This window comes from Mycothermus thermophilus (genome assembly GCF_041956435.1).
Source record: "Mycothermus thermophilus strain CBS 625.91 unplaced genomic scaffold VTJ04scaffold_3, whole genome shotgun sequence".
NCBI lineage: Eukaryota > Fungi > Ascomycota > Sordariomycetes > Sordariales > Chaetomiaceae > Mycothermus > Mycothermus thermophilus.
Genome location: NW_027191429.1, coordinates 2,642,375 through 2,665,561, shown reverse-complemented (window position 1 = coordinate 2,665,561; position 23,187 = coordinate 2,642,375). Strand labels below are relative to the sequence as shown.

The following is a 23,187-nucleotide window of genomic DNA, read 5'->3' as shown; positions in this document are numbered from 1 at the left end:
CTGCATGATATGACTACATAGTATGAGACATGACAGGAAGAGATGATTATCGTTGTAGATATTCCACAAACATATGCATATAATGGCTCGCTAGGTAATAGCAAGAAATTCTATGATGGCCAGATGAGGCTGCTTGAGCTGAATCCACATGACACTTCAACGCTCTCACCGATGCCGTCCCTCCCAACTCAACCCACTCACTCCCCTTTCCCAGTTCCTCACCCTATTTCCATCCTTCCTCAACATCAGTTAGTTATCCGCCGGTGAATCCTCTTGCAAAAACCTCAAAATCGCCTTGGCAACCAACACCCCGTCATGATGATCCCCGTTCCTCTCCACCCCGCTCTCGTAGACCCCCTCGGGGAAAATCCCCGCCTCCTTCCTCAAATCCAAGATCTCGCGCATAATCTCGGCCGTAAACTCCGGATGCCCTTGCACCGTCAACACTTTGCCCGGGATCCAAAACCCGTGATTGGGGCACTTGTCGCTCGAGGCTAACAATTCAGCGCCGTCGGGGACGCCAAAGACTTGGTCGCGGTGCATTTGCTGGAGGTAGAGCGTCTGTCGGTCGGTACCGAAGATTTTTTGCCCGGCCGGGGTGAGTTGGGTCGGGGTGACGCTGACTTCCCAGCCTGCGTCGGCGCGGCCGACGGGGGTGGACAGGGCGCGCGCGAGGATTTGGTGGCCGAAGCAGATGCCTACTACTTTGATGCCTTTTTCCAACGCCTTTTGGACGAAGGAGACGAGGTTGACGATCCAGGGTTCGTTGTCGAAGGCGTTGTGTTTTGACCCGGAGATGAGGATGGCGTCGATGGAGTCTAAAAGTGGGTAAGGCGGGGAGTCGGGACGGGCGGCGCCGGCGGTGACCACGTCGTGGCCTGTTAGGGTGAGGATGGAGGATAAAGGTTGGGAGGGGGGTAGGGCCTGTTGGAGGAGGTGTGCGAAAACGCCCAGGTAGCCGTGGTATTTTTGGTGGGTTTGCGGGACGGGGATGTCGGCTTCGAGGATGGCGAGGCGGAGGGGGGGCATGGTGATGGGGGAGATGGAATGATATAAGATTAATAAGATAGGGAGGGGTTAGGTGTAAAGTGTGGGAGGTGTGGTTCGGTTTGTTTGGTGAAGTTGGAGAGGTTGGAGAGGTTGGCGGTATGAGTGAAGATCAGAGAGAGGGAGGGTTTGAGTTGATGTATGATAACGGTGTGAGTGAGAGCCAGGGGTTCACATGGGATTGTTGTGATTATAAGGCGGAGAGTGATCGTCCCGCCGGTCCCGATCTTGGCGCTCGGAAGCGGAGCGGAGGTCGGACCGTAGGGCACTTCGGTTCGCTCCGGTTCACCTACCTATCCCTGGCTGCCGACCGAGGGATTCGCCGACCTTTCAACTCACCACGGCATCCACCTGACCTAGGTTGAAGTCTGAGAATTCAAGGACACATTGTTCTCCAAGTGTCAATATCGTCGGACCAAGTGTCATAACGTCATCATTTCATTCCATTTCAGTTTCCAACACATCCTCATACACTTGCTTCATCAATCACCTCAAACCCTCCAACTTCACCCACCATGAGCGCCTCCGGGGCCTCCCGCCTCCCGCGGGCCTCGCTCAAATCCTTCCTAGCAACGGCGCGCAAAACCCTCTCCTCCGCTCCTCCTCAACGTCCTTCCCCGCTTACCTTTGTCGTCGGCAATGAATCCGCAGGTATTTCACCCCCTTCCCCCTCATTCTCCCTCTTCTCCTCTTCATCTACTAACCTTCCTTCATCCTGCAAAAGACCTCGACTCCCTCTGCAGCGCCCTCCTCCTAGCCTACCTGCGCACGCACGCCCCGCCCCACCACGCCTTGCACATCCCGCTCAGCAACCTGCCCCGCGCCGACCTCGCGCTGCGGCCGGAGCTGGCTGCGGTGTTGGCGCCGGCGGGGCTGACGGCCGAGGATCTGATTACAGTGTCTGACCTCCCGCCGCCGGGCGAGCTGGAGGGGGAGGAGCAGAAGGAAGCGGCAAGAGGGGCAGGACAGGGAGGGGGGCAGACGAGGTGGTTGTTGGTGGATCATAACGCGCCCACTGGGGAGATCGCGAAGAGGTTTTTTGGACCGGAGAAAGGAGTGGTGGTCGGGTGCATCGACCACCGCGATGACGAGGGGTTCGTGCCGCAAGAGAGCGAAGTGCGCGTGATCGAGCGGTGCGGAAGCTGCGCGAGTTTGGTGGTGGAGGAGTGCAAGACGGTTTGGGAAGGGCTGATCAAAGACCGCGGTGGTGCCGGAGGGGCGGTTTGCGAGGACGGCACCTCCACGGCCGAGTGCGATGCGCACCTTGCGCGGCTTGCGCTGGCGCCGATTTTGGTGGACACGGCGGCCCTGGAGGCTAAGGATAAGACGACTGAGAGGGATGTGAGGGCGGTGGAATGGGTGGAGAAGACGCTTAGGGACGCAGAGGCTGCGGTGATGGGGAGGACGAGTCCTGCTGCGGCTGCTGCTGCTGAAAACGAGACGAAGAGCTATGACCGCGGCACGTTTTATGCCACTCTCACGCGTCTCAAGAGCTCGCTTCGGGGTCTGTCGTATCGCGACGTGCTGAGGAAGGATTACAAGCGCTGGTCCGAAGGTGGTGGTGGTAGTGATGACGCTGCCAAGTCAGGGTCGATCGCGGTGGGTATCTCTTCAATCCCGCGCTCCTTGCGCGATACGATTCGCGAGGCAGGCGACGGCAGCCAGTCCTCTTTCCTCTCTGCCCTCCAGGGCTGGGCAGACGAGCAGCGTCTTGACGTGGCGGCCGTCATGACGGTCTTTCCGGCCGAGGGCGGCGGTGGTATCGCGAGAGAGCTGGTGGTATGGGGGTTGAATTCGCGCGGGGCTGGGGTGCTTGGGGAGTTTGTACGGCGGTTTCAAGGGCCGTTGGGATTGGAGAAATGGGAGGAGGGAGAGCTGGATGAGGGTGGAGAAGGAGAGCAGACGTGGAGAGTGTGCTGGCGGCAGGGAGAGACGAGGTGTAGTCGGAAGCAGGTAGCTCCCATGTTGAGGGAGGCGATGAGGGTGGTTGCGAGACTGTGATATGATACACGAGATGAAAGGGTATTATTTTGTGGTTATGTCGTGTTACTTGGTCATCAAAAAGGAGAATATGTACATTACGTTAGGAGAACAGGAGATGGTTACACATGCATTCTCATCATTACAATGAACGACAAGCTTCTTAGCCCTCGATAGCCTTGGCCTCCCGGGCGGCGACGCGGGCCTCGGCAGACATGACCTTGGACCGGCTCTGTTGCAACTTGTCCTTCCACAAACCCTCCAGATCCAACTCCTTCCTCCGAGTCTCGGTCAGCATCTGCACCACAATGGTATTCCCTGTCTGCGGCCTGCCAAATCCCGTCGGCCGACCTTCCTCGTCCAAGAACAGAACCTCCTCATGCGACGCCCCAACCAAACCCAGATTCACACACACCCACCCCGTGCTGATGCCGTCATCGCCCCCCGTCCGCACCACACTCGAGCTTCCCAGAAGCTTCGCCTTCCGCGCCAGCCGGCGAAGTTTGGTCTTGAGCTCATTCCGGCCCAACAAGCCATCGGCCGACGCCGAGATTCCCCGGCCTCGGAGCCAGCGCACCAAGCGGTCGGCCGACACATGCAGGTGGCGCTCGCTGCGGGCGGTGCCGATGATCATGACCAAGCCCGGGCCTAGAGCCGGGGCGGGCTCCAGCTCGCGCAGGTCCAGCAAGACCAAGTCGTCCATGCCCAGCTCGTCCGAGACGTACTTGAGCAGCGGCTCCGTGAGCTTGGGGACGCCGTCGGGAATCTCGGGCAGGGGCGCCGGCTCGTGGAGCAGGGTGGGATGCCGGGGAGGTTCCACTTGCAGATACCACGGGACATTGGGATCGTTGGAGGAGGATGGTGATGATGATGCTGATGATGGGGATGGTGATGTTGAGTCTGAGTCCTTGTTCTCAGAGTCAGGAACCCGCTCGGTCAGAGCTGGGTTGACCTGTAGTTGGCGGGTTGGGCGGAAGGGGGAGAAGGTAGAAAAGGTTGCTGTTGAAAGCCGGGTCCTCAAGGGAGTCGAGGTGGTGGCAGGACGAAGGAGAGCGAGAGAAGTGACTGGAGTGCCCGTGATGCTGCCGATGAAGAGTCGCAGCACTGAACATGTGCATGCTGCGCAGCGAGTGGTCCGGACAGCCGAGAGGGACGACATTGTTGTGGAACGGACCAATTTGAGTCCTAAATAAATGAAAAGAAAACCAATTGAGGAAATCCCACTCGTTTTCAGTCGTTGGTTGTTGTATCTGAGATGATGGATGGAGTTTGGCTTTTTGGATGTTTTCTGATGTTCTTGGACAGTTCCGATCCATTGGAGCTTCTGATGTTGACTTCCATAGTGGGGCAATTGCCAAGAAATGCCGAGACTTGCCTCGCCGTTGGGTGGATTCGAGCAGTGCTTGGTGGAGTCCCTCGGCAAGTCTGGCCAATCATCCCACTCCCACCTCCACCTGCCCCACTCTTATCAAAGTTTCCTCCAGTTCCTGACTTTTTTTTTCGACGAGCACCGGCAACGGCCAAAACCACTCCAACACCACCACATTTCACCACAACCACAACCACAACCACCTCACCACCTCACCACCTTGAGGTGAGCCAGAATCAGACACACCCGCCACCACTTAATACCCCGCATTGTCCTTGGGTCAGTCTGATCTGGCAGCGGGTTTGTCTGGTTAATTTTCGTTCCTTTCCTCCGAGTCCTCCCCCCACCATTTAATGATCTGAACATCCCCCACCAACGCCATCTCCTGGCTGGTTTTGTTCCAATTCCTTCTCTCAACAGGCCGCAAGGCGCCCACTACAGCGCCCGCCTCCTCCTCTCCTCTCCACCATGCTCATCCGTTCAAGAGCAACACGGTTATTGGCCTCGGGCCCTCGTCCCCTGTCCCTTTCGACATGTCGCCTCAGTAACCCCGCTGCTGCTGCCGCCGCCGCCGTGGCGGCCAGGCGAGTCGTCACCACAGTCTCGGATTCTCGCTCCCAGAGGAGGAAATCATTCCGTGCCCTCGATGGCTTCGAGAGGAACCTGGCTACCGTGGCCGACAGCGTGCGCCGGGACGACTACATGCCCTTTGATAGCATGCACATGGAGCTGTCAGGCCAGAACCAGTTCAACAACCCCAACGACCCGCCCCTCTACAAACTACGCCCATTCAATGTGAGCCAACCCGTGACGCCAGTTTTGACCCCAACCATCAAGACGACCAGCAGCAAAATCCGCACCTCCTTCGCCGGAATTCCCGGCGATATGGAAGAGATGCTGTCCGTCTTCGAGGCCTGTCTTCACGTTGGTCGCCTGGACCGCGCCGCCCTCGTTCTCGTACGCCTGAGCAAGGTCGAAGAGCTCGACAAGGAGCGCCTCATGATCTTGCACCACCGCTATCTCAGCGCCCGCATCTCCCAACTCGAAACAGAGCCCGATCCCGACATTGCCGACGCCGTCCACAAGTGGTTCGAGCTCAACATCCGCGACGCCGGCCTCCCCATCACTCCAACCACCATTGCCTACATGCTCAAGGCCTCCCTTCTTACCTGCGAAGGTGCCGTCCTCGAGTCCCGCATTACCCGCTACATGAGCATGCTCCCCGACCTGGCCGATGATGAAGGCTTGGACATGGGCGACGTGCTCACCGACCAAGATCTGGCCACCATCGCCGATATCTGCCCGTCCTATTATGTTTCCGAGGAGCTGGGCATGCCTGCCGAACTCGAGGCCGACGACCAGGAAGTGGAAGATGCCGAGCTCATTGCCAAGGCCCACGAAGAACGAGAGTATACCAAGCTCTTGCACGATGTCCCTGAGGTTCTCGAGACCCCACAAAAGGGCCTCGGTCTCAAGTCGCTCAAGTCTACTCTATCCATGTTCGATAGCATCCCCGACGGCCTCGACATTGCCACGCTGCCTCGCGCTCAGCGTCTCGAAGTCCAGGCCAAACTCGAGCGCGACTCGGTCGATGCCGCCATTGCCAGATGGCGGGAAGAGAACGAGCAGCTCATGAAGATGGGCCTCAGCTCTCAGATCGGCAACCCCTCGCTGAGCTCCAAGCTCTACTCCTGGCATCAGGCCCTCGAAGCCCGCATCCGCGAGGAGCAGGCCAAAGTGGTGCAGTCTGACTCCGCAACCAAAAAGAACGCCGAAGATCTGGACCGCTGCCTGTGGGGCATCCACCTGTTGCAATCCCCACCCCACCGCCTCGCTGCCGTCACCATCCTCAGCGTCTTGAGCAATCTGGGGATGCACGGCGCCGAGACCGGCGTGCCCGTCTCCAACATGGTGCAGTCAATATCCAAGATCGCAGAGGAGGACATTCGTGCGCTCATGGTCGCCAAAAACTTGCCCAAGTCCAAGATGAAGAAGAAGCGTCAACAGACCGTCCGCCAGTTATTACGCCGCAATGCCAAGGCCGCTGCCGCTGCCGCTGCCGCCACCGGCGTTAATGCTGAGGCGCAGGCCGCTGTTGATGCCACTACCGACACAACAAACTCCAACGAATCCGTCAAGGTTGACCCCCTGGCGACAGAAAGGAGCTACGGATCCCTCGAAGCCCGCTGGCCCATGTCGATTCGTGTCAAGCTAGGCGCCACCCTCCTCGCCTCCCTCATGGAGACGGCCACCATCGTCGTCGAGCGCAAGGACCCCAACACTGGCGAGGTGCTTCGGCAGGTCCAGCCGGCCTTTGTTCATGCCACCCAGTTCAAGCGGGGCAGGAAGCTCGGAGTGATCCTGCCGAACAAGGCCCTGACGGACCTCCTGAAGCGCGAGCCGAGGGGCGAGACGCTCGCCCGCCATCTGCCCATGGTCACCGAGCCGCGCCCGTGGACAAAGTTTGACAAGGGCGGCTTTCTCGTCACGCCCACGGCCCTCGTCCGCCTCAAGAACCACGAAAGGGACCAGCGCCTCTACGCCGAGGCCGCCATCGAGCGCGGCGACATGGAACAGACGATGCGAGCCCTCGACGTGCTTGGCAAGACAGCCTGGCGAATCAACCGGCCCGTCTTCGACGTGATGCTCGAGGCTTGGAACACGGGCGAGGAGTTCGCCAACATTCCCCCCCTCAACCCCGACCTTCCCCTACCGCCCGAGCCCGACTCGATCGACGACCCGATGAAGAAGCGCCTCTGGCTGCAGTCCGTCAAGGCCATCGAGAACGAAAAGTCGGGTATGCACTCGGTCCGCTGTTTCATGAACTTCCAGCTTGAGATCGCCCGTGCGTTCCGCGACCAGACCTTTTACTTCCCTCACAACGTCGACTTCCGCGGCCGCGCGTACCCGATGCCCACCTACCTGAATCACATGGGTGCCGACCACGTGCGTGGCCTTCTCAAGTTCGCCAAGGGACGCCCGCTCGGCGAGCGTGGCCTCATGTGGCTCAAGGTCCACCTGGCCAACGTCTACGGCTTCGACAAGGCCAGCCTCCAGGAGCGCGAGGAGTTTGCCAACAAGAACATGGATAACATTTTCGACTCGGCCGAGAATCCGCTCAAGGGCAAGCGCTGGTGGCTGGAGGCTGAGGATCCCTGGCAATGTCTGGCCACTTGCTTCGAGCTCAAGGCCGCTCTGTCGAGCCCGAACCCTCATGAGTTTGTCTCGCACCTGCCCGTCCATCAGGACGGCACCTGCAACGGCCTGCAGCATTACGCCGCTCTTGGCGGTGATATGTGGGGAGCCCAGCAGGTGAACCTCCTGCCCGGTGATCGCCCGGCCGACGTGTACGCAGCCGTCGCAGACTTGGTGAAGGAGTCGATCGCCAAGGACAAGGAGGATGGCCACGAATATGCCATCGTGCTCGACGGAAAGATTACGAGGAAGGTGGTCAAGCAGACCGTCATGACCAACGTCTACGGCGTCACGTTTGCCGGCGCCAAGAAGCAGGTGCAGAAGCAGCTCGATGACCTGTATCCTGACCTGTATAAGGAGCACGGGATCCCGGTCAATTTCTTGTCGTCGTATATCGCGAGCAAGATTTTCGTCGCCCTGGGCAGCATGTTCGAAGGCGCTCACGACATCCAGCACTGGCTTGGCGAGATTGGCGGTCGTGTCTGCCGCGCCATGACCCCGGAGCAGCTCGACCGGCTGGCTGCCGAGCTTGAGAACTCCGACGACAAGAAGAAGAAGGTGAAGTCGAAGACAGACGAGGAGGTTCAAAACCACTACCGCAGCACCCTGGTTTGGACGACGCCGCTGCGCATGCCCGTCGTCCAACCGTACCGCAAGAACAGCACCAAGCTCATCTCGACCTGCCTGCAGGATCTCAGCCTCACCGTCGCGGACCGCGACGACCCCGTCAACCGTCGCAAGCAGCTCCAGGCCTTCCCTCCTAATTTCATCCACTCCCTCGATGCCAGCCACATGATGCTTTCGGCCCTCGAGTGCGACGCCCTTGGCCTCACCTTTGCCGCCGTGCACGACTCGTTCTGGACGCACGCTGCCGACGTTGACAAGATGAACGTGGTGCTCCGCGACGCGTTTATTCGCATCCACCAGGAGGACGTCATCGGCCGTCTCAAGTCCGAGTTCGAAGCCCGGTACCGCGGCGCCATCTACCGCGCGCGCGTGCTGGCGAATACCCCGGTCGGCGAACGGATTATGCAACTGCGCAAGGAACACCCCCGCGGCGTCATCGAAGAGCTGCTGATTGAGCACAAACGTCAAAAACTCCTCGCCTCGAGCGATCCGGCCAAGAGGAAGGAAGGCCAAAAGATGGTGACGCCGGCGAGCATCTTTGAGGAATTCGGCAAGAAGAGCGACGTGCAAAACGTGGTTCAGCCCGAAGACCTGGAAGAAGCCGGCGACGAGGACGGCTCCGCCGCCGTCGCCGATGCCGGAGAGGGTGAGACCGCTGCCGCCGCAGCCCCGAAACGCCGCACTACTAAGAAGAAGGCCAAGGCGGGCCCGACGTTCGATCACCCGCTCCCGCTCACGCCGGACAGCGGGGACGACGTGATGCCGGCGTCGCGGCGCGTCAACCCGGAGCACGAGGCCGAGGCGTACACCAACGCCATCAAGGAGCTGTCGACCAAGAACTTTTTCAGCAACCACCTCAACCGGGCGGAGCGGGTGCAGGAGCGCATGGGACGGTCCAAGAGCGCGACGCTGGGCACCATCGAGCTGTGGCTGCCACTGACGTTCCCGGATATCCCCAAGAAGGGAGAATTTGATGTGAGGATGTTGAGGGAGAGTCAGTATTTCTTTTCGTAAGCGAGTTGTTGTGGTTGTGGTTTACAGGGGGTTGGAAAGGAAAAAGAGGGTTAGAAAAAAAGAAAGACAAAAAGTGCATTGGCATTGTTTGGCGTTTTGGTGGGATGAAGTTGTTTGGTTGGTTGGTTGGTTGGGTTTGCTTGGTGGATTTGGGGTGGGCATGAGGGGCATGGCGTTGTTGTGATGTTCATGCGTATATACTGTACTATATGGATGGACCTGTGGAAGTGAATGGTTCGAGGTGGTAGTTATGTATGGTTGAGGCAGCACCAGTACATGGGTTTGCCGCGGTCAGGCCTTGTTGGTCTGTGTGTCATAGGCCCCGTATATCATGATTTTCTTGTATAGTATTAGATGATGGTCATGAAGATACATCTCCTCATAAGCTACTGGTAAACTCTGTGTTTGAACATGGTCTTGTTTCTCAGCGAACAACCCTGTGTTGTTGTTCAGTTGGGTTTGGTTTGAGTTTCTGAGAGGCAGACTACCTTGCCTCGTTACCTACCTTACCTGAACTAATCCCCACCCAACGGTCATGTTGCAGTGATCGATTGTGAGGGAACGAAGGAAATAAGTCAACAGAGACAGATAGACAAGAAAACAACGGGTGTACTCCGGAGGAGGCCTCTCTGATTCAATCAGCAGCAATTAAGCCGTTGTGCCCTGCCGATTCAACCATTCAACTCTAGGGTTGTGCAAGCGAGGCGATGTTACCTTGACAAGAGTTTCTCCGTCTGAGTAGTAGTATCGAGATAGGCATCGGGAAGAGGAGTCAAGACAAGAGCCGGATCAATTGAGCAAGTTGATCGAGTTACTTTAGTGGCAGTAAGGAGGGCTTGGCTTTGAGGGGTCGTAACCGAGGTTGTGGTCGAGGTTGAGGTTGTGGTTGCGTTGAGTCTTTTATCTCTCTCATCTCTGCTTCTCTGCCTCTTTGTCTGCTTCAAGTGAGTGGAACCTTGATCGGATGAACTCACCTAGGTACCTTTATCTAACCGTTGACCGTTACATTCAGTGTAGATAGAAAGGTGCTGCTTCTTGAGTGTGGTTGGGTTGCTATTTTTTTACTTGAGCCATGGTTCGCTCGGAACTACCATGCGAGGAGAGACAAGGGTTGCATCCGACGTCCAACGGTAACCTTGCTGCGGTACCAGAGTTTGTGGATGTTGATGATGCGTCTTTGCGTCTTTTTAACCGGGGGGTTGGTGGTGGTGGTGGTGGTGGTGGTTGAATTGAACCGGGGGTTGGTTGACCACTCAGCAGAGTGTGGTTGAAGTTTAATTTAAGGTTGTTCACTCTCCGAGTCTTGGTTTTGGACTTTGACGCGGCCATGGCAATGGAGGGATGAAGTTGTTCCGAGCTGATGTCGATGAACAAGCACAAGTCGAACTCGGCCTGTGGGCTGTTCCGGGATGGAATGCATTCCATACTGTGAACGACCTTTTTTTTTCTAGAATCCAGGAATCGCATGTTCCGACGTCATCGCTGAGCTTGACTCTCGGTTTCCTTCGGAAGATGGGTCTCCTTGTTCCTTTTTGCTGACGACGTTCCTGAAGTGTGTCGGGTGGTTGACGCGAGATCCGAGGTTACACAACGTACGGATGCACATACTGCATGCTTGTTTGTTGTACGAGCTGCAGAGACGTTGATGGTCCGATGGATTTTTTTTTCTTTCTTTCTTTCTAGAGCTCCGTGGTTTTCCGTTGAGTCCAGATCCCGATGATTCCTAGAATGCAGATCCAGTTCAACCGTGCGTGCTACCTAAGTGCGTAAACCAAGACTTGGCTCAAGCACCAAGCCCGGAGAAAAATGCAACCATGCAACACAGTCTCGCGACGACACGACCTTTTTGTTGACATGTGCGGGGACTATTCAATTTGGTTGCTCGGAGGTTGAGTCCCGGGACTATTGGTGGTTTGACAAGTCAGATTGTGTGGTAGGCGAAGCCAAGTCTCATCGGGAGACCGTTGCAACCATGGTTCAGCTTCATCAGGAGACAAGACTCGAGAGATTCGGGCCTTATCCTTCAACTCTCGGTATGGATCGGCGGTGACTTGACAGGGGGGTGTGTGTTCTGGTAGAGGTTGTTGAGGTAAACTCGGGGCTGGGAAGGGAAGGGAGAGACATGGAAGAAGGAAAGGTATTCAAGTGGTGGTGTGAGTGGTGCGGGGGTAGACATACATAGGTTTAAATATATATATATATAAAAGCCCTCTACACCTGTTGCACGTTTCGTTTGTTTCTTGTTCCTAACCTTAAGAGCCAGAGAGTTGTCCAAGTTCGCCGTCAAGGTCACTGAGTCAGGTCTCACTTTCACAGACTCACTTCTCAAGATAACTCTGAACTCCTTCAAGATGCAGCTCTCCCTCTCCACCGTCGGCCTGTTCCTGCTCGGCCTCGCGGGCATCAGGTATGTACCTACTTACTCCCAAGAAACAAAACTTGGGACGGAAATCTATGACCTACCTGACTCTCCTGCCTCCTCTCAACGACACCTCCCCCTAACCCCTTAACCCGGAACTAACTACTAACCACCACACCCCAACCAACAGCTCCGCTGCCCCAGCTCCCCAAGACGCCCGGATCACCCGGATCACGCCCACCATTACTTTGGAGCCGGTGCAGCCTACCGACGGGCTCATCCCGGGCCTCCCGCCACACTGCTACAAGGAATTGCCACTGCCCCTAGCTCCGCGGTCGTGCTACACCCACACCACCACGACCACCGTCACGCCGAGTAGGTCCCCAAACAAGCCAAGCCACCCATCACCTGAATATAAAAAAGAAAGAGCATGATGCTAACAAACAAGCCACAAAAGTCCAATGCCCCGCCATCCGCTGCCCGCCCATCTACTGCCCCGCCATCGTGAGCATCACCAGCGTTCCCGTGCCTTGCCAGTACGTTCCTCTCTCCCATCCCCATCTCTCTACCCCTCTTTTTCTTTCTAAGCTAACGCTTTCCCCCACCAGCGACGAGTGCTGCCCCAGGACCCCAACCAAGACCGTCACGGTCAAGGCGCCCTGCCCGACCTGCCCGTCCGGCTGCTCCATCCCCGTCTACACCGAGACGTACACGACTGGCTGCTCCAGGGCCACCATCGGCCCCATCATTACCGCGACGCTGCCGACACGCAGTTTCAGGCCGACCTTGTGGGAGACGCTCCCCGCGCCGACGGTGGGGCCGGTCCCGAACCCGACTGCTTGAGGAGGGCAGATGGAGAAAAAGGAGGGGTGAGTGTGGTGGATGGGAAGGTTGGATTGGATTGGATTGTATATATTGGACTTTTTTGGGCGTTGCAAATAGGATGGAAAACGGAAATGGGAATTCGTTTATTAACCTTTTCTTTTCCTCTCTCATTGACGATTCCGACACGTCAATGTTCCCACATGACGACAACATCTGTCCGCTGTCTTTTCTCTTACCGCACCTGAGCACCCTTCAAACTAGCCACCTTGCACACCCCACCACTCGCCGTAACCAGCTTACCCAGTCCCGTCTTACCCTCCAAAGCCTCCACCACACCGGCATCAAACGCCACCTCCAGATTATCCGTAGTCGTAAACCCAGGCTGGAAGGTCTCCCAAATCTTCTTCTTGGGATTCAGCACCTTCTCCGGCTCGCCAGCCCACCCCTCGAAATACACCCTCTCACCAGCCTTGGCATCCGCAGGAGGCGTCACCAGCTCGACGGGACCCTTATGATCATCCTCGCCCTCCTTGGGACGGGGCGACGCGGCGAGGACCATGGCGCACGACTTGATGCCGCGCATCTTGACGGGCTTGAGGTTGCAGACGACGACGACCTTGCGGCCCTGCATCTCCTCGAGCGGGACCAGGCCGTTGAGGCCGGAGCAGACGGTGCGGCAGACCTGGCCCTCGTACTCGACCGTGTCCTCGGTGCCTGGGGCGTCGCCGACGGCGATGGTCGAGACGTACAGCGAGTCGGCCTCGGGGTGCTTGATGGCCTTGAGGATGTGGCCGACGCGCAGGTCGATGAGGCAGGGCGAGAGCACGGTGGGCGCTGGCGGCGCGGCGGGCTGCTTCGGGGCGCGTTCCTTCTTTTCCTTCTTTTGCTTCTTGCCGGCGTCACCACCCGCGGCGGCGGCAGCCTCGGGCTTGGACTCGGCGGGCTTCTCCTTTGTCCGGTCGGGAAGAGCCTTCTTCTCCTCGGCGGCTGGAGCGGGGGTGGATGTCCCGCTGGCAGCAGCTGAAGCGGCGGCGGCAGCAGCAGCCTTCTCCTTCTTCAGACGCTCCTTCTCAGCCTTGGCATCGACGGGCGGCTTCACGTAGAGGATCTCCTCAGGATCAACGGCCACCCTGTCGGCGTCGGAAACGGACAGGCCGAAGATGGAGCTGTTCTGGACGAAGTCGACGAGACGGACAATGTTGGGCCGGCCCTTCTCGCCGGTGCGCTGCTCGGGAGTCCAGGACTTGACCAGGGGAGCCAGGGTCTCGTAGAGAGCGACGTCGGCCTTGCTGGGCTTGGTGCCGATGGCGGTAGTGCGGGTGGCCAGGTCGGCGTTGAGCTTGTCGAGGAGCTCGTCGGTCGGGGTGGCCTTGATGTTGGCGGCGGTGGCAAGCCAGGTCTGGATCTCGGCCTCCTCGGCGGGAGTGTACTTTTGAGTATCGAGGGCGGACATGATGGCGGGATTGGACAGGGAGATGGAGGTGAAGGGCCGCGGGGTCAACAAGAGGGAAGAGAAGCGAGAAGAGGAAGCGCTGCGCAGGGCGACAGCTGCTGGACGCACGGCGGCTCGGAGGGGAAGCAGTTTGGCGCAGAAAGGCCTGTGGTCAGAACAGGCCTATGGGTGGGAATCAATCACTTGTTGTGGTGGTGATTCTGGGAGGACAGGAGGACAGAGAGAGGTGTTGAAGAGTCGAAGTTGTGACTGTGTCTTAGTGGGGTCAAAAGACAATTTTCCTGGACGGGACTCGAACCCGGAGAATGCGGGGCAACTGTTGGAGGGGCAGATGGATTATGTAATCACCATTTTGCCAGGCGGTGAGACAGCGGTGGGTCTGTCAATTAAACTGGGGAACGCGCTGGCTCGTGACTGCGCGTGTCCAAGACGCGTCCCTGTGCATCATTTCATGCATCTTTGCTTCTTGCATCGCGCCCTTGAATCCACATCTCACCCTCGTCCTCACCCACTCCTTTTAACTCGGACAAGACACCCATTGCAACTGACCCCAGGACACTGTGACCTCAACCAACTTGGTCCTTATTTTCGCTCTTCTTCTTTTTCATCTTTGAATATTTTATGGAATCTCCGTAATGCTGTGATGTGACAGTGGCAAATGCCGTGACCGTGCCATTGTCATTCTCGTCCATCTTGTAATTGCATCCATCTTGAGGTCAATTCCTCTCAATTCCTCTCACCCCCTCAAAATGCCCTACGCATCCTCCACCGACGGCGCGTCCGTCAGCTCCCAGTCGCGTCTCCCAACCAGCGCCCCCTCTTCGCCGCCCCCCTCGGCCCCCGACAGCCCAGCAGCCATGGACAAGCCCAAGATGACCTACACCCGCCTCCGCGAGGAGCAGATCCTCGCCGCCGAGGAGGAAAAGGCCCGCCAGGAGAACAACAAGGCCGAGGAGAAGCGCCGCAAGAAGTGGAAGAAGCGCGTCCTGACAAAGGAGGAGCGCGAGGCCAAGGCCAAGGACCTCGATCAGCTGCTTGCCCAGAGCGCCGCCTTCAGCAGCATCCTGACCAACAAGACCAAGGTCCTCGGCCGCGTCGGCACCAGCCTTGACGGCACCGCCATCGGCGAGCACGACTTGGAAATGGCAAAGCAGCCCAAGTGCATGGTCGGCGGCACCATGCGGGACTACCAGCTCGAGGGCTTGACGTGGATGTACGAGATTTGCATCCAGGGCATGAGCGGCATTCTGGCCGACGAAATGGGATTGGGTATGACAACTGGACACTACTACAATAGCATATGCATCTTGGTTCATAGGTGACTGACGCTCCCCGTAGGAAAAACCGTCCAGACCATCTCCCTGATTGCCCTGCTCCGCGAGCAGGAAAACTACCTGGGTCCCCATCTCATTGTCGCCCCCCTGAGCACCCTGTCCAACTGGCTCGACGAGTTCCACAAATGGGTTCCCTCCATCCCCGTCGTCATGTACCACGGAACCCCCGAGCAGCGCGCAGACATATTCAAGAACAAGATCATGCGCAATTTGCATGCCGGCAGGCCTACGGAACGCTTCCCGGTCGTGTGCACGAGCTACGAAATGGTCCTCCGAGACCGCGCCTCCCTGTCCAAAATCAACTGGGAGTTCATCATCATCGACGAGGGCCACCGCATGAAGAACTTTGACTCGAAGCTCTTCCGGGAGCTCAAGTCCTTCACCTCGGCCACCCGCCTGCTCATCACCGGCACCCCGCTGCAGAACAACCTGCGCGAACTGTGGTCACTGCTCAACTTCTTACTTCCCAACATCTTCCGGGACTGGGAGGCCTTTGAGAGCTGGTTCGACTTTAGCGACCTCGAGGACGAGGAGGGCACCGAGGAGTTCATTGCCGACAAGACCAAGCAGGAGCTGGTCAAAAAGATGCATATCGTGCTGCAGCCCTTGCTTCTTCGCAGGGTCAAGGCCGATGTCGCCAAGTACCTTCCCAAAAAGCGCGAGTACGTGCTCTATGCCCCCATGACGAAGGAACAGACGGATCTGTACAACGCCATCAACGACAAGAACGTCGACACCCGCGCCTATCTGGAAAACAAGGTGGTGGAACGCCTCACCGGCGCAACCAACAGCAGGGCCTCATCACGAGCACCGAGCATCCCCTCGGCCTCGAACAGCGCGAGACAGTCTCCTTCGACCACCGCAAAGGCATCTCCAGTCGCTGATGCGCCCGATGTCCCACCAAAAAAGAACGCGTTTGCTCTCCTCATGGGCAAGGGCCGGCCGGCAGCACAGCCTGCCAAAGCCTCGCCCAAGACCAAGCAGCAGCCAACGGCAAAACCAGAACCAGAGCCTCCAAAATCCACGCGCAAGTCCAAGCGGAAAGCCGCGCCGGAGGTTGAGACGCCGGCTCCCAAGAGCGCGAAATCAAGCAGACAGTCCACGCCGGCAAGCACCCGTGGCAGGCCACGGCGAGGCCGCAGTTCTTACAAAGAAGCTGACTCGGACGATGACCTGCTGGATGATGACGAGTTTGAGGCCAAGCTGGCCAAGGAACTCGAGCAGGAGGAACCCGCCGAGGAAACCGAAGAAGCCGAGAGCACCGTCGACGTGGATGATATTGAACGTGCCCGGACGTTGGAGCTCGCAAGTACGTGATTACCTATTCCTCCATTTAAGATACATCTACTAACACCCTTCCCAGAACGCGAAATCGCCACCAAAAAACTCGGCAACCCCCTCATGCAGCTCCGCCTCGTCTGCAACAGCCCGCACAACTTCTACAACCCCTGGGCCTATTCCGACGCGCCCGTCGACGACAGCATCGTCACCGCCAGCGGCAAGATGCTGCTCCTCGACCGCCTCCTCCCGGCCTTGTTTGAGCGCGGGCACAAGGTGCTCATCTTCTCGCAGTTCAAAACCCAGCTCGACATTCTCCAAGACTACTGCGAAGGACTCCGCAAATGGCCCGTCTGCCGCATCGACGGCGGTGTCGCGCAGGAGGACCGCCGCGCGCAGATCCACGCCTTCAACAACGACCCGGACCTCAAGATCTTCTTGCTGTCCACTCGGGCCGGCGGGCAGGGCATCAACCTCGCCAGCGCCGACACGGTCATTTTGTTCGACAGCGACTGGAACCCGCAGCAGGATTTGCAGGCCCAAGACCGCGCGCACAGGATCGGGCAGACCAGGCCCGTGATTGTGTACCGCCTGGCGACCAAGGGGACGGTTGAGGAGGAGCTGCTCATGAGCGCCGACGCGAAGCGTAGGTTGGAGAAGTTGGTTATTAAGAAGGGTGGGTTCAGGACGATGGGGCAGAAGATGGATATGCGAGAGGAGCAACTGGATAAGGAGACGCTCAGGGCGTTGTTGCTCAAGGATGGGCAGGTGTATAAGTTCTCGGGGGATAAGGAGGTGTTGAGTGATGAGGATATTCGGGTGTTGTGTGATCGGAGCGATGAGGCGTATGAGCGCGCGGCGGTGGGACAGGGGAATGCCGAGGGGTATACGGTTATTGAGACGGGGGCGGATGGGATTAAGGAGGCGGGTAAGGCGTGATTTGATATGGGTTGGTTTGGGTTGGTTTGGAGTTTGGGAGTATATTGAGTGTTGTGTGCTTGCTTGTATCCATAATTTTGAATGTTAATACAATACCATCATCTGAAGTATCCCTTCAACCAGTCTCATAACCCGAGCAATCCAGTATCATAACCCCGTCCTATCCAACGTATTTTATCGTCGACCCCATTCCAACCTGAAGTATCCATCCTTCTTCTTCATATCAACCACCTACTGACAATCAGGAACCAATCCCCTCAACCAATCCCCCACCCAATACACCCCGCCCGCCAACCACAGCACCACCACGCCCACCGTCCCTTGGTCGATCGCATCCCAATCTCGCTGCGCAAACAACACCATCGTCACCCACCCGCCCCACGCGGCGAACGCCCACCACAGCCACCGCGCCACCACCGTTCCTATCCAGAAGTTGTGGATTTCCTTGCCTGTTTGCTGGCCCGCCCAGAGCGTCCAGGTGAGTCCCCCCCAGGTGAGGTGCAGGATTATGAAAATGGTGAGGGTGTAGAAGGTGGTTGTGAGGAAGAGGTTGCGGAGGGGGGTGTAGTACGGTGCTAGGGGGGTAAGAAGGGAGGTGGAGATCCTGGAGGGGAGGAGGAGGAGGGAAGAGAAGGTGAAGAGGAGGAAGGTTAGTTGAAGAGGGGTAGGGGGTTGTTGGAGAGAGGATAAAAGCAGGGTGAGGAAGGGGGGGTTGGGGGTTTGAGGATGCGGAATGGGCGGGGGGAAGGGGAAGTTGATGATGATGATGAGGAGGAGGAGGAGGAAGAAGAAGAAGAAGAAGAATAGGAAGATGAACTGGTACAGGATGTGTTAGGCGTGGATGGGGAATCAGGGGACTCGGGGACGGTGAAGGTGTTGGGGTAGATCTTGTATGGGTTGTGCAGGCTTCTTCTGTGCAGGTTCTGTTCCTCCTGCTGCGGCAGCCACTGGCTGCTACTACCACTGCTACGGCCACCGGTACTGGTACTGGTACTGGTACTACCAGCCCTATCCCAACGCGGCGGCGTCGCAGCGGCCCGCGCAAGATTGGTAAAATACAGCGGATCAGCAGGGTCCAGGACATACCCTTCCACCGTCCACGGCGGCACCGCTCCTGGCCGAAACATCGAAGACGCCTGGTACGGCCTCACCTCCACCTGTGGCCACTGGGCGTCGGGTTCGGGCGGCCAGCGCGGACGGATTGGAGAGCTCTGGACGCCGCCTCGTGTTTGGCAAATGCGGACGGTGGATGGGGTGAGGGGGGACGGACGGGGTTGGGTGAAGGGATCTGGAACTGGGACTGGGTTGGAAGGGGGAGGGGTTGGGCTGTTGTCATCACCATCGCTTGATGGTTTGGGGGCTGGTGGTTTGGGGGTGCCTGGGAGGGCTTTGGAAGGGGGGGAGGGAGGGTTGGGAGGATTAAGGATTCTGGAGATGTGGATAGAGATGTCATTGAAACGACGGATGAAGATGTCTAGGAGGTTATGGAGGAGATTGAAGTGCCAGAGTCCGACCGCCAGGGCCGTCAAGAGGCCTGCGTTGATGAAGGTATCGGCCGTCGGTGTCCAGTCGAAGGAGAGCCAGCATGCGAAGGTCGCGACGAGGGCGATGAGGAAGACGAGGGTCCATTCCATGGCTGGAGGCTGTTAGCTAGGTACTTCACCTAAGGTTCAGGAAAGAGGTTAAGGGGATGGGCTTGTGTTGTGGTGTTGTTATAAGATGAATTGTCTCTTACGACATCCATACAGGGAAGAGACTTGTATCACGGTTCAGCGTGAGCTTGGTCACTGAGATCACTGAGGCTCAAGAGCTGATGAGTCTTCTTGCGATGGCTGGCTCTCACGAGGTCGACGAGCTGTCCAAGGAACAGTGGAGATGGAGTTGGGTCAAGTCAGGGACGGGAGTCACATCAGATGGATATAAGGATCTTGTGGGGGGGTCTAGGCCTGGTCAATGATAGACGCGTTCTATCTTTAGCCACGACACCTTCGATGGGGAACAAAGACCAGGAAATGACATGCTCGAGTCTTTGTGTTTGCCGTGTTATTTTTGTATCCTCGAAATTCTTGATGGCATTCATGAGAGATTCGGCAATTTGGCTCAAAGGCCAAGCCGCGCCTTGGTCAAGTCCGCTTTATCTGAGTGTCAAGTCTTTGTTCTTGAGGAGGAGTGGCCCTCGGTGAATAATGCCATTGTATATACCACCTGGACAGCAAGGAGACATTAAGGGGTATTTTATAGGTTCTGAACAACGCGGGTGACATCGAAACGGTCAGACACCCAACGTTTTCATGACGTGTGCTGCTCAAGCAGAGGTCCCGCTAGCCATATACTGCATCTAATAACCATCTGATTCACTTCACCGAGGTGACTGGTGACTGGTATCTGCTATATCCTCAACTCCCTTCAACCCATTCCTTCCCAGCTCCCTCGTGCTCATCATTACCCAACCATCAAAACCCTCCCCAGTTCTCCCCTCACCAATCCTAACACCCATGGCCACCAGGAGAAAACTCACCTCCACCCCCTCCCAATCCGTCCGCCGCGTCCTCCGCAAGTGCTCCAAAACAAAACCCGCAACTCACCAAACTCCATCCCATCTTTCAACCACACCTGCCCCTCTCCAACCAACCCAATCCTCCTCCTCCTCCTCCCAAACAAAGACCCCCAACCTAGCCGGCATCCCCCTCCCCTCCGTCGAACCACATACCAGCCCGTCCCCCTCCACGCCAGGGGCGGCTCTCAACCACCACCTCCCCACGCCACCTGGCACTCCCTTTGAGCGCTCGCCCGCTCCCAGCCCCAGTCCCAGCACCGAGCCAACGACCGCCAAAATAAAGCCTGCGCACGAGCTCCGTGTCAAATACCACCTCTACGGCAGACCCATTACCTCCTTCGAAGAATTCACCGACCTAATCGGGCTGGTCGTCGCCGCCGAGGTGTTTGATCCGGAGGATATCTGGTGGCATGGGCATGGCGACAAGACCTACCATGACGAAGAGCAAGAACGGGCACAGAAAGATTCCTCTGAGGCGGGGGTAAAGATGACAGCGAGGGGGATGAGGAGGGTGACAAGATCACAGGCTAGGAAGCGGAGTGGTGTGAAGGTAAGTGATGAGCAGCAAAAACAACAGCAACAAACACGACCCCGAAAGGGCCAGCGGAATTCTTCGTTCAGCTTCCCCACGGCAACGGTTTTCGAGTTGCGCTTTATCCCCCCTGTCGGGGCAGTTGAGGTTGAGGCGGGGTCAAGAAAGCCGTCGGAGAGTTCTGGAGGTATTACTAGTAGTCCAAGTGCTGAAACCTCTGTCCAGCTCTGAGTAAACAGTCGTTGGGAGAAAAGAGACGGACGGGTTGGCCTTGGGATAAAACGATTCAGTGGATGTACGAGTGAGTACTCATCTTGCAGGTCTGATGAGACTTGGGTTTGGCTTAATACCGACTCGACCCCAGAGTCAGTTGGATTCCTAGGTATATACTACCTGACAGAAGTAGTGTTTGTTTTAATCTCCCTCTCACGCACTGATAGCCCGCCGCTTGAGCCATGCTGGCAAAACGTCTGTTACACCTTGATTGAGCCTTCGTCACCGGTCTTCCCCTTAAGTCCCCGAGTCCTGGACAACTCGCATTTCAGCCTCCAACCGGAGGCAAAACTGTGAATGTTTTCCCCTTAGATGCTTCAAAGCCAGCAATTGTTTGGTTGACAGTTTATGAGACAGTGTTATTTGGCCAATGCAGATCATGGCCGCACGGTGATATGTCGCATCTAGAGTGCCATAGAACGGACATAGAAATGAACATATCCCTCAATTTCTAGAACTTCATAAACAGCAGGAGGATATAAGAAAGCAGCCCAAATCCCATTTTACAAACCACAAAAAACCAACACCCTTTTCAACCATAACAGACAGGGTCCTGTACGCGACCCACCGTATACTCCGAGACATGCTGCTCCATAGTTACCCTGCCGGAGCGAATCATGGAAAATCCAATGTATTGTGTGTGATGATGACGGAAGTTCTGTGCCCGTGCCTTCCTTCAAAGCAAATAGCCCTGCCATTCGTGACGCCAATGGAAACCGGGTTGACGGCTTGATGCCATGCCGTTTAGACGGGAGCGTGAGTGAAGAGGTAGGAGACGGATTCGCCATTGTGGGTACGACGGATGGCTTCGGCAATCGTGGGGCTGATATCGATGACGCGAATCTTGGGACACTAAAATGGATGAGGTCAGCCAGGATTGTGGTAGTGTGGCAGCGCGTGGACTCACCCGCTCAACCTTGTCCCCGAGCGGGACGGTGTTGGTGACAACAAGTGCCTCAAGGACGCTGCTGTTCAATGTCTCGATGGCATTACCCGAAAGGATGCCGTGGGTGACGAGGGCGAGAACCGATTTGGCGCCGTTCTCCTTGAGCACAGCGGCAGCCTTGACGAGGGTACCACACGTGTCGGCCATGTCGTCCACGAGGATGGCGACCTTGTCCACCACGTTGCCGACGAGAACCTAGATCGAGTGTGTCAGTGATATGCTGGACTCGACTCCAGATGCGCCCGGGCTTTCTCACCATGCGACCAACAACATTGGGCCTCGGCCTTTCCTTGTGGATCAGAGCGAAAGCCGTGTTGAGGTGATCGGCGATAGACGTCGCGCTGCCGAAGCCGTCAGTTTTGGTTCTTTGGATAGAGAAACAAGGATACGGACCGCTTCGCGCCACCGGCGTCAGGGGAAACGATGACGCAGTCTTCGGGATTGAAGTTTTCCCTGATGTATCGGAGGAAAGAAGGCTCGGCGTAGAGGTTGTCGACGGGGACGCTGAAGAAGCCCTGGATCTGGGAAGCGTGGAGGTCGACCGTCACGATGTCTGTTGTTTGTTAGAGAAGCGTCCAGCGTCGGCAGTCGACAAATCCAGCAACGTACGGTTGGCGCCGGCCGTCTGCAGCATGTTTGCTACGAGGCGAGCGCTAATGGGAGCTCGTGATTTATCCTTTTTGTCTTGACGTGCATATGGGAAATTCGGACTGCCATGAAGTCAGAAAGAGTTCCTCCGTCTGAAGGCAGCTCGGGGGGAAGAACGTACATGACGGCCGTTATCCTCCTCGCGCTGGCGGTACGACAGGCCGAGATCATGATCAACAACTCCATCAACCCCTCGTTGACGTCGCCGGTGGCGGTGGACTGGACAATGAAGACATCTTCGTCGCGGACCGACTCGCCGACGGTGAAAGAAGTCTCCTGGTTCGAGTAGTTGAGGGATATTGTCCTAGCGACCTGGATACCCAGCCTGCAAGACGTCCAAGTCAGCGACGGGCCATGTGACGTTAATGCGCCGGAGACGGCCGCCGAGCGAGGTCTTTTCGTCGTCCCTGGCCAGAGTTGTTGACAAGCGAAAAGTTAGAAAGTGGCATACCGCTTCGCGATCTTCTCGCTCAGTTCGGGGTGGCTGCGGCCACTGATGAGCTTGATCTCGTTGGCCATTTCGCCCGACATGTTGAAGAAAAAAAGAAGAAAAAAAAAAGAGAAAAAGGATCACGGGAATCGGAATGGGCCGAGATTTTTCTTTTGCTTCGACTTGCTTGCTGCACTGCGACCGGACGGTGCGGCTGTTAGCGGGGAACAAAGCCGACTGCGGGGCAGTGACCAGGGGGTTGAGGAACTGTCAAGTGACGCAGTGCGACGGTCGAGATTCGAGAGGATATGCGCCGTGTTGGTGATGATGTGATGATGGTGATGGAATTCGAGGTAGAAGGCGGATGAAGAAGGGAGTTCG

At 57.3% G+C, this 23,187-nt stretch overlaps 10 protein-coding genes across 10 annotated transcripts; 5 read left to right on the top strand and 5 right to left on the bottom strand.

Annotated features, from left to right (window-relative positions):
* Nucleotides 1-249: 249 nt before the first annotated feature.
* On the bottom strand, nucleotides 250-1,029 carry VTJ04DRAFT_5100 (uncharacterized protein; the record flags this gene model as incomplete). Its single annotated transcript, XM_069363180.1, has 1 exon — nucleotides 250-1,029. The coding sequence occupies one exon, from the start codon at nucleotides 1,027-1,029 to the stop codon at nucleotides 250-252; it is 780 nt and encodes a 259-aa protein (XP_069220051.1).
* A 533-nt stretch (nucleotides 1,030-1,562) lies between these two features.
* Nucleotides 1,563-3,048, top strand: VTJ04DRAFT_5099 (uncharacterized protein; the record flags this gene model as incomplete). The annotated part of the gene is made up of 2 exons (XM_069363177.1): nucleotides 1,563-1,698; nucleotides 1,772-3,048. 2 exons carry the CDS (start codon nucleotides 1,563-1,565, stop codon nucleotides 3,046-3,048), a joined length of 1,413 nt encoding a protein of 470 aa, XP_069220050.1.
* Nucleotides 3,049-3,190: 142 nt separating this feature from the next.
* VTJ04DRAFT_5098 (uncharacterized protein) lies at nucleotides 3,191-4,186 on the bottom strand (the record flags this gene model as incomplete). Its single annotated transcript, XM_069363176.1, has 1 exon — nucleotides 3,191-4,186. One exon carries the CDS (start codon nucleotides 4,184-4,186, stop codon nucleotides 3,191-3,193), a length of 996 nt encoding a protein of 331 aa, XP_069220049.1.
* Nucleotides 4,187-4,864: 678 nt separating this feature from the next.
* VTJ04DRAFT_5097 (uncharacterized protein) lies at nucleotides 4,865-9,232 on the top strand (the record flags this gene model as incomplete). The annotated part of the gene is made up of 1 exon (XM_069363175.1): nucleotides 4,865-9,232. One exon carries the CDS (start codon nucleotides 4,865-4,867, stop codon nucleotides 9,230-9,232), a length of 4,368 nt encoding a protein of 1,455 aa, XP_069220048.1.
* Nucleotides 9,233-11,583: 2,351 nt separating this feature from the next.
* On the top strand, nucleotides 11,584-12,434 carry VTJ04DRAFT_5096 (uncharacterized protein; the record flags this gene model as incomplete). The annotated part of the gene is made up of 4 exons (XM_069363174.1): nucleotides 11,584-11,639; nucleotides 11,782-11,966; nucleotides 12,049-12,127; nucleotides 12,200-12,434. The coding sequence occupies 4 exons, from the start codon at nucleotides 11,584-11,586 to the stop codon at nucleotides 12,432-12,434; spliced, it is 555 nt and encodes a 184-aa protein (XP_069220047.1).
* Nucleotides 12,435-12,648: 214 nt separating this feature from the next.
* On the bottom strand, nucleotides 12,649-13,869 carry VTJ04DRAFT_5095 (uncharacterized protein; the record flags this gene model as incomplete). Its single annotated transcript, XM_069363173.1, has 1 exon — nucleotides 12,649-13,869. One exon carries the CDS (start codon nucleotides 13,867-13,869, stop codon nucleotides 12,649-12,651), a length of 1,221 nt encoding a protein of 406 aa, XP_069220046.1.
* A 749-nt stretch (nucleotides 13,870-14,618) lies between these two features.
* VTJ04DRAFT_5094 (uncharacterized protein) lies at nucleotides 14,619-17,420 on the top strand (the record flags this gene model as incomplete). The annotated part of the gene is made up of 3 exons (XM_069363172.1): nucleotides 14,619-15,138; nucleotides 15,208-16,512; nucleotides 16,567-17,420. The coding sequence occupies 3 exons, from the start codon at nucleotides 14,619-14,621 to the stop codon at nucleotides 17,418-17,420; spliced, it is 2,679 nt and encodes an 892-aa protein (XP_069220045.1).
* A 231-nt stretch (nucleotides 17,421-17,651) lies between these two features.
* On the bottom strand, nucleotides 17,652-19,054 carry VTJ04DRAFT_5093 (uncharacterized protein; the record flags this gene model as incomplete). Its single annotated transcript, XM_069363171.1, has 2 exons — nucleotides 17,652-18,236; nucleotides 18,287-19,054. The coding sequence occupies 2 exons, from the start codon at nucleotides 19,052-19,054 to the stop codon at nucleotides 17,652-17,654; spliced, it is 1,353 nt and encodes a 450-aa protein (XP_069220044.1).
* An 861-nt stretch (nucleotides 19,055-19,915) lies between these two features.
* VTJ04DRAFT_5092 (uncharacterized protein) lies at nucleotides 19,916-20,961 on the top strand (the record flags this gene model as incomplete). Its single annotated transcript, XM_069363170.1, has 2 exons — nucleotides 19,916-20,527; nucleotides 20,950-20,961. The coding sequence occupies 2 exons, from the start codon at nucleotides 19,916-19,918 to the stop codon at nucleotides 20,959-20,961; spliced, it is 624 nt and encodes a 207-aa protein (XP_069220043.1).
* Nucleotides 20,962-21,526: 565 nt separating this feature from the next.
* On the bottom strand, nucleotides 21,527-22,907 carry VTJ04DRAFT_5091 (uncharacterized protein; the record flags this gene model as incomplete). Its single annotated transcript, XM_069363169.1, has 7 exons — nucleotides 21,527-21,634; nucleotides 21,690-21,923; nucleotides 21,985-22,069; nucleotides 22,122-22,281; nucleotides 22,338-22,438; nucleotides 22,498-22,701; nucleotides 22,828-22,907. 7 exons carry the CDS (start codon nucleotides 22,905-22,907, stop codon nucleotides 21,527-21,529), a joined length of 972 nt encoding a protein of 323 aa, XP_069220042.1.
* Nucleotides 22,908-23,187: the final 280 nt, after the last annotated feature.